General features: G+C 49.8%; 1 protein-coding gene across 2 annotated transcripts in view; it reads left to right on the forward strand.

Moving 5' to 3' along the window:
• CAPN8 (calpain 8) overlaps positions 1 to 15658 on the forward strand; it is a 75204-nt gene that overhangs the window by 41073 nt on the left and 18473 nt on the right. Inside the window, exons 6-11 of one of the 2 annotated variants that reach the window (XM_055418844.2) lie at positions 816 to 899; positions 2898 to 2983; positions 5337 to 5411; positions 6132 to 6292; positions 9300 to 9472; positions 13635 to 13646. In XM_055418844.2, the coding sequence (XP_055274819.2) occupies positions 816 to 899; positions 2898 to 2983; positions 5337 to 5411; positions 6132 to 6292; positions 9300 to 9472; positions 13635 to 13646 (591 nt within the window). The remainder of the gene's footprint in view (positions 1 to 815; positions 900 to 2897; positions 2984 to 5336; positions 5412 to 6131; positions 6293 to 9299; positions 9473 to 13634; positions 13647 to 15658) is intronic. The other variant, XM_088845068.1, reaches the window with a different exon arrangement.

Here is a 15658-nt window from a genome sequence, read left to right on the forward strand (position 1 = left end):
GTTTGGTCTCAAAAACTCAGATATTTTAGGAGCCCTAAGTGTCAAGCCCCTTTAGTTCTATAGGAATTGCTCTAAGAATGCAGTCTTGACCCCTCGATCCTGGGCCCTACCTTTGCTACCCCCTTTTGGCTAAGTAATCTTGGGATTTTGGAAATACAGTGATCAACAGTATATGATGGGGGCTTGGAGCTCACTGAAGAAAAGGGAAGAGGTTTTGAACTAGGGGTGATGCTCTGTCTGAGGGATGACGGTATGTGGTTCCAAGGTGGCCTGGAGACCAGAGCCTGGATGCCACCAGCCCCTCCACCTGCTCTTTCTCTCCTTACCTGGTGGTCTCACACATATGAATGACCAGGCAGGAACAATCTCCCTTTCTCCTCTCTATAAAAATCCCAGCAGGATATGTGTATTTTTTGGTAGAGAAGTGATATGGACCCTGGGGAGGGTATGGGACTATTGAGGAGGGACTCTGGGGATCCCTGCTGGTGAACTGGGACCAGTCCAGAGGGGTTGTCATGGTAAGTCTTCTGCAGGCAGTCGTGGGATCCCTCTTGGGGAATAAATGACTTCCCAGCTTCCTATGTCATTTTAAAGGCTTGTAAGTCATTTTCCAGGACTGGCAGGCAGGCCTGATCAAAGAAGAGTGGTTGGAGAGAGCTCTGTTTACTTGGGGTTAATTGCTTTGCCTACGTGTATCCCTAGTCCTGCACTGGGACCCTCTGGCTGTGTAGTATGTGCTTAGAAAGCCTTGTAGGACTGGTCCCAAGAAGGTCAGGGTCAGCCACTCTGAGTGGACTTCTTTATTCTCAATTCAGGTCTCCAGTGCAGCCGAAACAGAAGCCATCACCAGCAAGAAGCTGGTTAAGGGTCACGCATACTCTGTCACTGGAGTCGAAGAGGTAAAATTGGGCAGGGATGGATGGGTAGGGTAATGTGTGACAGTATTACCGTAAATCCCTGGCATCCTAGAGAGAAAGAGAGGGGATCACCACCTAGTGCTTTCCTGCCCTGCTGGCGTGCAGTCTCTCTGGTTGCACAGAGCCCCTGACACCCTCCTGCTCATTACAAGGGCCCTTCTTACTCTTACACTCAGAGATGGATTACGTAACCTCTCTGAGCCACAGCTTTATGGGTTCTAACTAAATGCAGGCTCTCCTCTGAGATGTGGCCAGGAAGAGACAGACGGTTTTGGAGGAAAGTTGTAGAAATTGTCAGTTAGATCACCTTTCTAAGAGGTATGCTTGTACAGGTAAAGCACTGGAAACTCATAGGATCCTCAAGGTGAAAAACGCAGTAATACCTGCCCCAGCTTTCAAGGTGGGGTATGATAGTGAGAGGAACCCAGATATTACTTACTCTCCAATCCAAGGAGAAAGCATGGGCCAAGCTTTTCATTATTTTTATTTACTATAGTCTGCCTACTTCCAAAAAGGATGTGCGGTGGTTTGCAGTGAAAAGCACAGACTCAATAAAACCATACAGCAAAGGCAAAATACAGAAGACAGTCTAGGCTAAAGACAGTGCTCCAGTGGAGAAATTAATTTTGCTTTGGGTTTCCTGAGGGCTAAGGCAAAAAGGGAAATGCAATGGTGTCTTAGTTTTTGTTATTTATTAAAAAGCCATTAATGTTCACTGTGTGTATTTGTGTTTCACAAATACGCTCCTTAATGAAGTCAGTTCCCAAACATGAATTCAGCGTGTCTGTGTAAACACTGGGTTGAGGGCATGACGGAGGATACAAAGGAAGGTCAGATACTGAAGACTGAACAGTTCTTCGTGTTTGTGTATGTGAGCAAATACACAAATGGGGTTCCAGAGAGTAGGGGAAGGTGGATGAATGCATGGGCTTTCAGACAGGCTGCCTGGGTGCCTGTCTTCCACCTACTACTTCAGTTCAGTTCAGTTCAGTTCAGTCGCTCAGTTGTGTCCGACTCTGTGACCCCATGGATCACAGCACGTCAGGCCTCCCTGTCCATCACCAACTCCCGGAGTTCACCCAAACTCATGTGCATTGAGTCGGTAATGCCATCCAGCCATCTCATTCTCTATCGTCCCCTTCTCCTCCCGCCCCCAGTCCCTCCCAGCGTAAGGGTCTTTTCCAGTGAATCAGCTCTTCGCATGAGGTGGCCAAAGTATTGGAGTTTCAACTTTAGCATCAGTCCTTCCAATGAACACCCAGGACTGATTTCCTTTAGGATGGACTGGTTGGATCTCCTTGCAGTCCAAGGGACTCTCAAGAGTTTTCTCCAACACCATAGTTCAAAAGCATCCACCTACTACTTACTAACTGGGTAATCTTGGATAATTCAACCCTTCTGTCTAGGTCTCAGAGGTGTTGTTTTTTAAATTTTTATTGGAATATATTTTATTTACAATGTTGATTTCAGGTGTACAGCAAAGTGAATCAGTTATCCACATACATATATCCACTCTCTCTGTGTCTCAGAATTTTGAGGGAGATTAAAATGAAGATAATAACAGTACCCAGCTTATAGGATGGTTGTGAAGTTTAAATGAGGTGATAATGCATCTGAAAGGCCCAGCTTGGTGCCCAGGTCACAGCACTGGCTCATGAAATGCTAATTGCTCTGCTCTTCGTGTTTGTTGGAGGGCATTTATTATCAATAGGTCTCATATATTAAGAACTGAGTCAGTCAACTGTCAAATTTTAAGTCAAGTTAAAGCAGACAGATGCTTATTTTTTTTTATGCTAGACTCACTGTTTATTCAACCAGATTGTGAAAAATAGAGCTAAGGCCTGAAAAAATGTGTGAAAAGAAGAGATGTTTAGAGGCTTTTGAGGAATTGAATACAAGTCCGCTCAGGTGCAGATATGAACGCAGGGTGGCAGGGGTTGGGTGTGGAGATTCAGTTGCCTTTGTGTGTGGCCCTTGCAGGTGGATTTCCGGGGCTGTCCAGAGAGGCTGATCAGACTCCGGAACCCGTGGGGCGAAGTGGAGTGGAAGGGGGCCTGGAGCGATGAGTAGGTTCTCCCCTTCCTCCCTGCCCGTGTCCACCTCCCTCTGCGGGGTAGGCATCGGGCAAAACACACACAGTGATTCTGAGACCCCCAGGGCAGTGTACTTACAGCGCTTCCTGTCTGCAAATCACACTGCCTGTTTAGAAAAGAATGTTAGATGGTTCCAGGTGGGGAAAAGCCAAACAAAACCCACTCAGCAGTAGTCTTTGATTCCTTGCTTTGCTCTGGCATTTGCAAGTTTGGCAGCTCAGTGGAATTTTGCTTAGTGCCCGAGGGTTTGCTTGTTTTCTGTGTACCACGGCGGTCATCCAAAGGTGAGACCCATCACTCTCGATCGAATTCTTTCCACTTCGCAAAGTCTGGTTACTCTGACAAAGGCCAAACCCCTCAGCACAAGGAAGAAACGCACTTAGAAAGAGGAACTGAATCTTAGCGGAGCCACTGGCCGCTGCAGGCAGGAGGATGAACGGGAGGGGTGCCTGCTCTCTGAGAGCTCATTTCTGGTGGGTACTGATCTCTCTTGACAAAACCATTAATGACCGGAGGTACTCAGGCCTCTCAGAGATGGTGCCTGAACCCAGACAGAGGCCTCCCGTTGTGTCCCGGGACAGCTGTGTTCTGGAACCAGTGCCACCGTGGTGCGGGAGGTTGGAGAGAGCATGGTCTGGTTTTCACCCTAGTTAGCGCTACTGGCACAGGGGGGGCAGGTTGGCGCCACTGGGGGAGGATGGAGCACTCACCAGTGTCACGGATGAAGAGCCGCCAGAAATGGGAATGGTCATAAAAACAACCCCCCCAAAAACACATCCTTAAGCCTCATATGGACCCCATGTGCTGTCCATACTGCATGATGCCACCAGGGCTTTGGAAGGGAACTTTATTACTTTTATGAACTAATCACACATCATTACTGCTCATAACTGCAGTCCTTCCCTTCAGGTTTGTGTCATGAAGAAACACACGTCCCCAGGGCCACAGATGGCCTCCTGTATTAAAGACTTTTCATTCTACTGCCTGTGATGGAGCAAAACCCAAAACCTTAGTTCCACCAACTGCCCCAAAAACATGTCATGGCAGAATGAAATCGAAACCCTGAGTTTTGGCCATTTTAAGCAGCAGCTGTTTCCCAAGCTGTTTACAGGGCTTATGGGACTTTATCTCCTTTCCCTGATGCTGCTCAGTCTCTAACAGGCTGGGACAGGTCCAGGGGTTTGAGGTGATAACTTGCGGGCCCCACCATCTGGAGATGCAGCCTGGGGTGTTTCTATATGGATGTTGTGGGGGAGGGTGCTGCAGCTCTGTGAGACGCCCTCCTAGCCTCAGTCCAGTGTCTTTAAATTAAAAAAAATTTTTTTCCAGTTAGTTTCAAGAAACTAACTGGGACATTTAGGTCAGATCTCAAATTCTCCAACTTGTCTCCTAATCTTTGTTTATGACAAGCACATTCTGAGCTTTGGTTCTGATTCAGTGACTGTTTCCATGAATTACAGAGGCCCTGAGAGCTCCCCTGCATGATCCTTAGGGGACCTGAGAGCCCCCCTGGAGGGAGAGGCTGGCCTTAGTTCATGCAGCCAAGGGGAGGTCTTCATGTTTTGCTGAAAGCATTCAGAGAAGGAATTTTTTTTTTTAAAGATGGATCTCAATGCTGCTTAGTTATTTAGACACTGCATAATATTTCAGGGAAACCTCACTTCTTAAAGGTCAGGTAGCTGGAGATGGCATTTGAACAAAGTATGTGGGTATTGCCACGGAAAGGCTGGCAGCAGGAGGCCTCGCAGGGTGCCATTACTCCAGGGAAACTGTCACAAAACTGGGTGTTACTGGCATTCCGTGGGCTCAGGAAGGGACTGCGTTTATGTGTCCGAGATGCTTAGGCCCTCTTACGGTATCTTCACCTCAGACAGATAAGCCAGAAGGATGTCTCACCAACTGAGAAGAGGATGAGGTGGCTTTTCTCTGCTGGCCATCCTCACAGCTCTTCCCCCGGACTTGCCCAAGCCGGTGATCCAGGGTCTGGGGGCCTGAATCAGACATGAATGTAGAACTTGGCTGGAGAGTGAATTTAGAGAAAAGCCATGGCCCAGTGTTCCTCCTGCTGCATGTCTGGGGTCACCCTTCTGTGGAGTCCTGTCCCTTCCCCAACCGCACCCCCTACCATCTCATATCCTCCCTCCTCCCCACCCCCCCAGTCATTTCGGTATTCCCCATGTCTGGGGTTGGTGGCGGGGCCAGGAGGTGGGGAGGGTGGGAAGCTGAGAGCTGCAGTAAACGGCTTGCTCTGCAGCAAACTCTTCAAGAACCATCACCTCTGCTTCCTTAAAAAACAACAACAACAACTTTATTCTTTCTTTCCCAGTGCACCGGAGTGGAATTACATAGACCCCAGGCAGAAAGAACAGCTGGACAAGAAAGCCGAGGATGGAGAGTTTTGGTGAGAGGGTCTGCAGGATCGCTGTCCTATTAACTGTGGGTTCCTTCCTGGTTTGGGCAATTCTCTCTAGGTGTTCCAGGAATTCAATGTGGTTTCCGGCCGGGGGGCTTCTTTCTTCTTCCCCTTTTACTCCAGTGAAAGGTAGAAACCAAGATATCTGGGCCTCAACATGGATTAGCTATCAGTTCTCAGTTTCTGTATCTTTTCAAAGTCCAAGGTTTAGATTAGCATCAAAATACGATAACTTCCTTCACTCCCTAAGGAAGATAAAAAGGACACGGTCAGACTATGTGGCTTAGGGACCATCTCTAGGCTGGACACCAATCAGAGTTAACCAGTCACCCTGAGGTGGTGACTTGGTTCATTTTACCTCCCAGGGTCTCTGCAGTTTACGGTTCAGTCTCTTTGCTGGTTAGTTGGATATATGAGGGGAGCTTTTTAAGAACAGAAATGCAAGCTATAGTGAGGAAGTTGCCAATACTGCACACTTTTTCCACTGCTGTTAAGATACCATTGTTTGACTGGTAAATTATAAGTCATTTAAAAAGAAAAAGTGAGACATTTGGCCAGCAATCACTGCGTATTTGTACAGTGGGCTGTAGGAAAGATTTAGTTAGCCCACGGCCTCTACTCTGTCCTGTGCCCCCTGGGCCACACCTTCCACCACCTTTCCAGCCCTGCTCTCTTGACCAAGAGCTCACCGATCCCTTTGCCCCACAGGATGTCTTTTTCGGATTTCCTGAGGCAGTTCTCTCGGCTGGAGATCTGCAACCTGGCCCTGGACTCACTGAGCAGCGAGGAGGCGCGCAAGTGGAACCTGGTGCTGTTCAATGGGCGCTGGACCCGGGGCTCCACGGCTGGAGGCTGCCAGAACTACCCAGGTGAGATGCGGGGGGAGGAGGGTGACACTGCGTCCACCTCGTCTTCTGTCTTGTCCTCCCCGGGATGGGCATCCTTATCCGTTAATCTTGGGACAATGCCTTTGCACTCTGTCCTCTGGCTCCTGACACCACTTGAAAGTGGCCCAGCCTCTTTCTGGGGCTTGGAGGCCAAGGCAGCAGGGGTGGGTGGTGACTCTGCAGCCCCTTACCTGCGGCTCGATCTCAGGTAACGTCATTCTTCAGCATCTCTGCGTGTTCAGGCTTTCTGCTCCACTCACCTGCCCCTTACCCCCAAAGGCTGTTCTTCTTTGTACTAACCGTGCACTTGGCATCCTGCACCAAGGTCTCTTGTTCTTCTCTGGGGCTTCCTCCATCTCCACCCGGCCCAGCTGGCTGGCACCTGGCCCACTGCGCCCTGGGACAGGTGCAGCATCACTGTGTCGGTAGACTGTATCCGAGCGGCTGTTCTGCTTTGTTTGCACCTAAGTAGAAGGTGGCGGGGCCTGACAGCCTGATCAGGGGTGGTCACACGCAGGGCGTGGGAATGGCCACTGTCTGCTCCCCCTGGGAGTCATCTGAGCACCCTCCCTGGTGGGGATCGTCTGGTGCAAACCATTGCTGCTGTGCTAACCTGGGCCCTCATTCTATTAAAGGTGGGAAGCCTTCCCGCTGGCGGGAGATCACTAATGTCTCCACATACAGGCTCCTCCTAGGTCGAATCACCTGAGGCAGCAGCAGAGGAAGAAACTCCGAAAAACAGCCCCACATCTCTCAGGAGAAATGAAAGAAAGCAAAACCCACCCTCTCCACTTCCCACCTCCCCAGGCTCCATGCTCCCTCTCCTAGTTTGATGTTGTTATTGTTGATGGACTTAGACGTGTAAGCGCTGGGCCTGGTTCTCACGACAGAGCTCAGTGCAGGCCTGTGCTCAGGGTGTGGAAGCAGCGTTAGGACAAAATCCCACGTGGGTAGAATCCTGGGGCTTGACTGGGTCTCTGGTTCTTTGTCACCCTTCAACCTAAGCTCCCATTTCTGATGGCTGAGATGAGCACTGAGCAGAGAGGGAGGAGGGAGTTCCTTTCATGCCACAGTTGCTCAGATGCTCAGTCTAACGGCTTTGGGACCCTGGGAGGGTCCCTGTTCTAAGCTTCAATTTCCCAATCGTCAAGTGGAGGGATAACACCAGCTTTTGAAAGTGCTTTGTAAATGGTGTAGTGTTATACAAATGGGATGTGTTATTTTTATGACCCATTCTCTTCTTCGAGCTCCGTTAAGGAGTAAACAAAAATATGTAGGGATTGCAGTAATGTTGCATTTGGGAGAAATTAAAATATGCTCACCATTAGCAAGCTCTTAGAAAATGTGTTGGAAATTTGCATGGATCATTTTGGGAGTTTGGCACTGTAGGGGGTGCCTAAGGTATCTGTATGCACGAAATCGCGACCCCATCTGTGCCGCCAGCTAGCTGTCGAGAAGAGATGGATGGTTCCTGCCCTTTGGTAATGATGTAAGTACAGAAGATTACAGAATTGTCTCTGGCTCCTCTGGAGTCGGCAGATATTTGGCTTTAAAATCTACACACTTGTGTCCTAAAAAAAAAAAAAAAAATTGAAAGTGGAGGTTCTGGGAAGGTGGGAGTGTAATTTTATTGTTAAGAAAATATAATAACCAGTGGCTGTTGGTCATTTGTGAAAGCCTTGTTATTTCATCAAGTTGGACCCTTATTTAGAGGATCCCTTCTTCCCCTACTACTTCCCCCGCCCCACCGCACCCCGCCTGCCCCCAGGCACATCATTATTGACATTGTTGAGGCCCTGGCATGGAGATGGCCCATCAAGCCTGTCTTCTTCAGTTATGTTCTGCCACTTGAGTCTGTCATAGAATTGCTGTATGCCCCGGGTGACCCATTTACCCTCTCTGTGCCTTAGCTTGTACAGTCGCTGTTTGGAGAGATTTTTTTTAAGATTATATTTGAAATGAAGCAGTCTTTTAAAATATCCACAGGTGCTGTGGCAGACATGCTTATTAATTGCCAATTAGGCTTCCCAGGTGGTGCTAGTGGTAAAGAGCTCGCCTGCAAAGCAGGAGACAGAAGACACTTAGGTTCAATGTCTGGGTCAGGAAGATCCCCCGGAGGAGAGCATGGCAACCCTCTTCAGTATTCTTGCCTGAAGAATCCCATGGACAGAAGAGTTTGATGGGCTATGGTCCATAGGGCCGCAAAGAGTTGGAGACTCCTGAAGTGACTTGAAGTGCTAGTCACTCAGTCGTGTCCAACTCTTTGCGACCCCATGAACTATATAGCCCACCAGGCTCCTCCATCCATGGGATTTCCCCGGCAAGAACATTGGAGTGGGTTGCCGTTTCCTTCTCCACTGTACTTTTGAGGGAGTGTGTCTCATCACTGGCTGCAATGCCAAGTCATCTAGAGGGGCCCCTGGGCCTCTGGACAGAGGATCCGTAATCAGGGCTGTTTCAGGCTGTGATCTGAAGATGGGGCTTCCTGGGGCAAGCGTGGTCATCTTTACAGCCTGCCAGGAGAGGTCCCCTTGGTTCCTAGTCTTCACTGGACTTTTTGTTCTCATCTGAGCCAGAGACCAGCTTGTTCCCCAGACACCTCCTTCCTCCAGGAGTTGGGTTCATCTTCACAGGCCAGGAGCTGGGAACAAGGAGTTGTTAACCATTTCCCCAGAAAGATTTGGCCTTCCCCCAGAGGGACCTCGTGTAGCCCTGGGACCTCGGGACCTTGAATATCCCAGTCAAGCAGATCAGGGCCCCTGGTTGATGAAATGGACAAGTGCAAAGTTTGCGCATGCTGGGGGTGTGTGTGTGCTGGTACGTGGGCAGGGTAGGGAGAAAGGAGGAAGTGCCGACTGCCGGCTTCCCTGGCACAGTTTGGCCAGAGTTATGCTTTCTGGGGATGATCACCGTTCCTCCCTTTCATTTTGTTCTTCCTGATCTCCTCACCTGCCTTGTGGGGAACCACCGTCTCCTGGGTGACTTCCAGCCACTTACTGGACCAATCCCCAGTTCAAAATCCATTTGGACGAGGTGGACGATCACCAGGAGAGCGTTAGTGAACCCTGTTGCACGGTGCTGCTGGGGCTGATGCAGAAGAATCGCCGGCGACAGAAGAGGATGGGACAGGGCATGCTCAGCATCGGCTATGCTGTCTACAAGGTACTCCGGAGCTGGGGTCAGCCGTCATGGCACACCTGATGTCTTTGGTCGGAATATTTTGGCCAGCAATTGAAGTGCATCTTTCTTTTTGTTTGGCTGTTCCTAATCAAGCGTTCTCCTTGCTCCCCTAAAATGCTTCTCTCAATGGCCTTACTGAGGCCTGAATTTCACAATTGGAGATTCATTCCTTTGCCTTAAATCTCTATGATTAACATCGAGATGTGTAATTCATTAAACTTTTGCCTGTCATTGCCTGATCAGTGTAAACACACTTATTAGACTCTTTCCAGGTATAGGCTTCTCAGGGGACAGGAGCCAAGAAGATGACACAGGAGTCTGAGGACATCACAGAGTAGGGAAAAGGAAGCTGGTTATGGAGCCAAAGACAAACACCCTCCTCTCGGGGCAACCCCAAGACACACCAGGCTGGGGTAGAAGGAGCCACAGGTCATTTTTAGTTCTGGTGTCTCTGGACTGAAGGTCATAGCTGGCTCTTGGCCCAGGCTGCGGTGCCTGGCTTAATACCCCAGTTTGCCCTGGTAACCACCTCTGTATAGATTTCACAGCCTCACAGATATGTTTGAGCAAGACCTCTGGGTCTTGATAAGCCTAGCCAGGATCAAATTGGAATCCACTTTTTAATACAGGCAAAGACTTTCTATAACGAATTCTGGAGGGATTCATGGTGGTTGTTTTTATAGAATTTTGTTAAAAATGAATTTCTTGGGAAAAATACAATTCTAATCAGAAGGACCAAGAGCTGGCTGGAGGCCCAACACCTCAGTATAAATTACTGCATGAAAATGAAGTATTATAATAAGAAACCAGTAAGGAAAATTGTGACTATTAAGCTCATACAACTTCCAGCCCGTTTCTTTCTCTTATTCAGGAACTTAGGACTTTAGAGTTTAGGGTGTATGTGTGTGTGTGTGTATTTTGTGTTGGAGGAATGGGGAATTGAAAAATAATTGCTGTTTGATGGCTGGAGAAAAGAATTTCAAATAAATAAGCTCCAATTCTATTCCAGCTTAGCCCTTTCACCTCCACCTAGACTGTAAGTAACACCCAACCAGATTCTTTTTTTATAGAAAGTGAAAGTGTTAGTCACTCGGTCCTGTCCGACTCTTTGTGATCCCATGGACTGTAGCCCACCAGGCTCCTCTGTCCATGGAATTCTTCAGGCAAGAATACTGGAGAGGTTTGCCATTCCCTTCTTCAGGGTAGCTTCCTGACCCAGGGACTGAACCCAGGTTTCCCACATTGCAGGCAGATTCTTTATCAAAACTGAGGAAGCACTTACCCCCTGCATATCAATTCAACCCATCTTTAGTGTGTGTCCACCAGGTGCCTTGCTGAAGGCTGAGATACAGAGGAATAGCACAAGGTTATTGCCCTCAAGGTGCTCATAATCTCAAGGGGAAAACCACACACACACACACACACCACTAACTGCAGAGTGGTCAGATCTGCTATGATGAGGGCCAAGACTGTGGGCTGAGGTCTCCTCAGAGAGGGATAGCTTCGTGGAGAAGACTTTGATCAGGGAGCCAAAAAGTGAGCTGGATTTCAAAGATGAATGAGGGAGAACTTTCCAGCCATAGGGGACAGCGTGTGCTTCTTGACAGCAGGAGAGAAAGTGACAGTTTTGGAGAGCGAGCAGGAGGCAGGTATGGCCGAATGGTGGGCTGCAATAGGGACTGTGGCCACCAGCTTTCATCCACAGGCTCTACCTTATATAACAGGGTCAGAAAAGCTTTCTTTCTTTGGAACATGAGCTAACACACGGAAATAGCTTTGTGGGCATGGCATTTGCTCTCATAAATAATATATACAGCATGTCAGTTTTTCAGACATCAGTTTATAGCTGCTTTTAAAATAACCCCATGTATGTGATCTGTGGACCTTGTTATAGCCAGAGGTTTCTAATCTAGAGCATGACATCTGTGAATACAAACTTTAGGGTTAGGATGAGGGCATGTGGAGTGCTGTAGGGATGTCTGAGGGTGGAGGCAGTGTCTGGGCTTTTCAAAGGACCTGGTGTTGGACAGAGGGAGTGGAGGGGTTGTGGGGGGTACTGTTCTCTGACCCTTGGAACTGCCTCCTCTGGCTTTGAAGGTATTAGCCGCTGAGTCGTGTCCGACTCTTTGCGACCCCATGGACTGTAGCCCACCAGGCTTCTCTGTCCGTGGGATTCTCCAGGCAAGAATACTGGAGTGGGTTGCCATTTCCTTCTCCAGGCGATCTTCCTGACGCAGGAATTGAACCCGCGTCTCTTATGTCTCCTGCATTGGCAGGTGGGTTCTTTACTGCTAGCACCACCTGGGAAGCACCCCACCCCGCCTTTCTGGCTTTAGCTGTAAACTGGAGTCTGGCTTGAGGTTGGAAACTTGACACTGATTGAGAAGCAGCCAGAAAGCCCTGAAGGCTGAAGAGCCCTGCTTGTCTGGCCTCGATTCTCTCCCCTGTTATCTTCCTGTGGTGACAACAGGCTCCTGCCAGGCAAGCCTGTCATTTGCATTCAGGATCCTACATTTCAAAGGTGACTGTCCCTTTCCATCCATCACTGGGTGAGGCTGGCCTTGTCTCCTGCCTGGATGCTGCCTGACTGGCTGGATGGCTCAGTTCCTGTCCAGGGACTCTTGGCTGTGGATTCAGAGCATACTGCCCGAGGCGGTGGGCGGGTTAAATGGAAAGACCTTGGAGGTGGTTAAGGGAGTCCCTGCTGAGGGGGTGGTGAAGGCGGTTAGACAGGTACTAGGAGGCAGTCCCCTGAGGACCTCTGTTCTCCCAGACAGCCAGGGCCTCTGCTTGGGGGAATCTCAGCTTTAGACACAAAGTCAGAGGAGTGACAGTGGCCCCAGACTTTTCCACCTCTGCTGCCAATTATAAACGGGGGCTCCAGAGTAAGGATGCCAGCCGATCCAAATTTCCTTTTTTTCCTTCAGTGTTGGCAATTGCCCACAGACCTAAGCCATAAACAATGCCCTTCCTGCTCTTCTGGTCTAAACAGCCAGTGTGGCAGGGGCAAAGGTGGGTTGAACCCTCTTCTCTCTCTGGGCTTGAGGGGCCTCCCACTCTGCATCCGAGATCTCCTGTGGGCATCACAGTTTCCAGTTGCAAATAATAGAGCCAACTAGACTAGGGGCTTCCCTGGTGGCTCAGCTGGTAAAGAAACCGCCTGCAATGCAGGAGACCTGGGTTTGACCCCTGGGTGGAAAGATCCCCTGGAGGAGGGATAGGCTACCCACTCCAGTATTCTTGGGCTTCCCTGGTGGCTCAGATGGTAAAGAATCCACGCGCAATTGAGGAGGCCTGGGTTTGGTCTCTGAGTTGGGAAGATCCCCTGGAGGAGGGCATGGCAACCCACTTCAGTATTCTTGCCTGGAGAATCTCTATGGACAGGGGAGCCTGGTGGGCTACAGTCTATGGGGTTGCAAAGAGTTGGTCACGGCTGAGTGATTAAGCACACAAACAGACTAGAGAAAAGGAATCTACCAGCTCATGTAAGCAAATCCAGAGAACGACAGGAATGCTTGGGACAGGGGACCTGCCTGCTCTCAGGACCCTTTCTCTCCACGTCTGCCCTCTGGTGTCAATGCCACCCTCCCGGTCTAGCTTTCTGCACAGTCTCCCTAATGTCGCCTATGTAAAAGAAGAACCCTCTTCCCTTAGTTCCAATTCAAAAATCATAGAGAAGTCTGTGATGGACTCGACTTGGGTCATGTGCCTCTTCCAGGACCAATCCCTGTAGTGAATGGTGATTAAATTGTGTCTCGACTTGAGTGACACTCTCTTCTGGACAAGCCCTTGATCTGGAGGCCAGGTCTGCAGGCCTGCAAGATGTTATTTCTCATGTAAACCCCAAGGATGTTACTCTTAAAACATTTGGGATCCTGGTAGATTATACAACAAGAAAATTAAGTAGAAGTCTTTTTTTCCCCTTTCTTTCAGATTTCTAGGGCTCAGTAGTCTACAGATGGTCTTGCTATTCACCAATGACTTTCCAGATTCAGAGATGCTGATGAGTCTCTCACTTTAGCACAGGCTTCATCCCAGTGGCCCAGGACTGCACAGTCTGCGCTGGATGTGGGGAGGGACGAAAAGGCACAAGGGGAGGGGCGAGGCACCCTTGGGTGACCTGCTCTTTTCTCCTTCCCTTTAGATACCCAAAGAGGTATGTTCACGCTGATGGAGATGTCCTCTGTTTGGTAAGGAACAGCTGGGCAGCCTCTACGGATGGGCACCTGGCGACATCAGCTTCCTCTGATGGAAGCTGGTTCTCCCACAAACCAACTCTACAGGATCTGGTGAGCTGGTAACCTAGAGACCTGGTAAAGACACTTGGGACCCACCCGCCAAGAAGGGCACAGTGGTAACCCTTGCCCCCTGTGTGCCTGGTGCTCTGATCCAAACAAGATGACTGTAGCTCACTCAGGCTCCTGTTTATCTAGCTAACAGGAATAAATGCCCTCATGTCTGATAAGAAAAGGAAGCACCAGTTTTATCTTTTTGGCTCCTGGCTGTTCCCGTGCTCCTCAGTGATTTACAGCTGGGTTTGAGAGAGACATCATCAAGGTCTTAGTTACCTCTGGGGTTTCCTGCTGCCGTCTCAGACCTCAGCCAGCAATGCCCGCAGCCTCATGGGCAGGGGCTGCTGGCAGGGCACAATTTAAGAGTGCCTTGTCCACGCAGCTGGTACCCAGTTAGGTCCCAGCTCATCCCAACCCAGCAGGCCTCCCCTCGGCTGCACGCTGGGGATACCAGGGAACTCTTAGTCATCTCATGCCCTGAGCAATTGTAGCAGAACCTCTGCGGTGATTCCAACATGCAGCTGAGGTTAGGAAATGCTTCTGTCTGGAGTTCCCCCAGCCAGAGTCTGTTATTCTAGTTATGTAGAAGTACGTTTGCCTTGCTGTGCTTACCCCTACCCGCCAGGTTCTCAACCTTGGCCACCTGGTAGCATGTGCCAGTGAAGCCCAAGTTCACAGGCTTCAGCCCATGCCTTGGTCCAAAGGTGCTGACCACTGATCTACCCTGCCCGTTGACTCCCAAATGCATATTATTGGTTATAGCAGTGACAGAAAAGAGGGTATGGATGATTCAAGGCAAGCCCTTGTCACTACTCAAAAGTAATTAAACTCAGACTTGTGTTAAGTCTGATGGGTGGTGATTCCCATCAGAAATGGCCAGATGCTGGGAGAGGCCCCTCTGCACGCCCAGCAGAGCCTCTACCTGCAGAGTTTCCCTGTGTCCTCTGTGTGACTCTGTGGATCCTGTGATCCCCAAGTGTTGGGGGATCTTTGGTCAGTGGTTCCAAACCACTGCTCAAAAACCCCTGGGGGTTTGTGAAAGTATTAGCCTGCTGCTCCCCACCCCAGAATCTCTGAGTCTGTAGGTCTGGCGTGGGGCTCAGGAACTTGCGTTTCCAACGAGTCCCTCAGGGCTGCTCCTGCTGGTCCTGAGCCCACACACTGGTGGCTGGGTCAGGCCACGGGGAGGTGCGAGAGCTGGGGGCCTGGTGCACGTGTGTGTGGAGTCTCCAGTAAGATGGAGGGGTGCCAGCTTCTACCTCTATGTTCTCCACTTCTCACTCTGGCCTCCCAAATGAGGCTTCTGTAATCTGTCCCAGCCCTCGGTTCTTACTAGAACTCGATTTGCCTTTTTCCCAACACAATCCCCACCCCCACTTCTACGTTACTGGTACCTCCCCCTGCTGATTGCTGTCATCAAGGACAGCAAGAATGACATTTAGCCCAGTAATGCTTAGACTTGGCCAAGACCTTGCTGGCATGCCCCCAGAGTATAAAAATTTTCAAGGAGAAATCCCAAGGCTGTGGCTGCCCTTGCACCTAGGTCATCAGGCGCTTGCTGGTGGGTCCTATGGAGTCCTGACCAGGGCAGTGGGGGCTGGTGACCCTGCCTTCCTCCCCTGTTTAGCAGACCTGGGATCTAAAGAGGGTCTGGTGACCATGAGTGAACACTGTGAGTCTGGGGTGGGCAATCCAGCTCCGGGTCACACAGAAGTCACTGCCCTTGTAGCTTACCAGCACCTGCCCTCTGCCACAGGTATCTTGATGAAGATTGATCATAAAATACAGTGCTAAGAGGAGGCTTAATTACAGCAATAATAACATGGGCATCTGTGTTTTCGAAGCACTCTGCAGCCACTAATTAGCTGGTGTCATC

The sequence above is a fragment of the Moschus berezovskii genome, chromosome 17 (genome assembly GCF_049115385.1).
Source record: "Moschus berezovskii isolate FMDL1 chromosome 17, NW_MosBer_1.0, whole genome shotgun sequence".
In the NCBI taxonomy this organism is placed as follows: Eukaryota; Metazoa; Chordata; class Mammalia; order Artiodactyla; family Moschidae; genus Moschus; species Moschus berezovskii.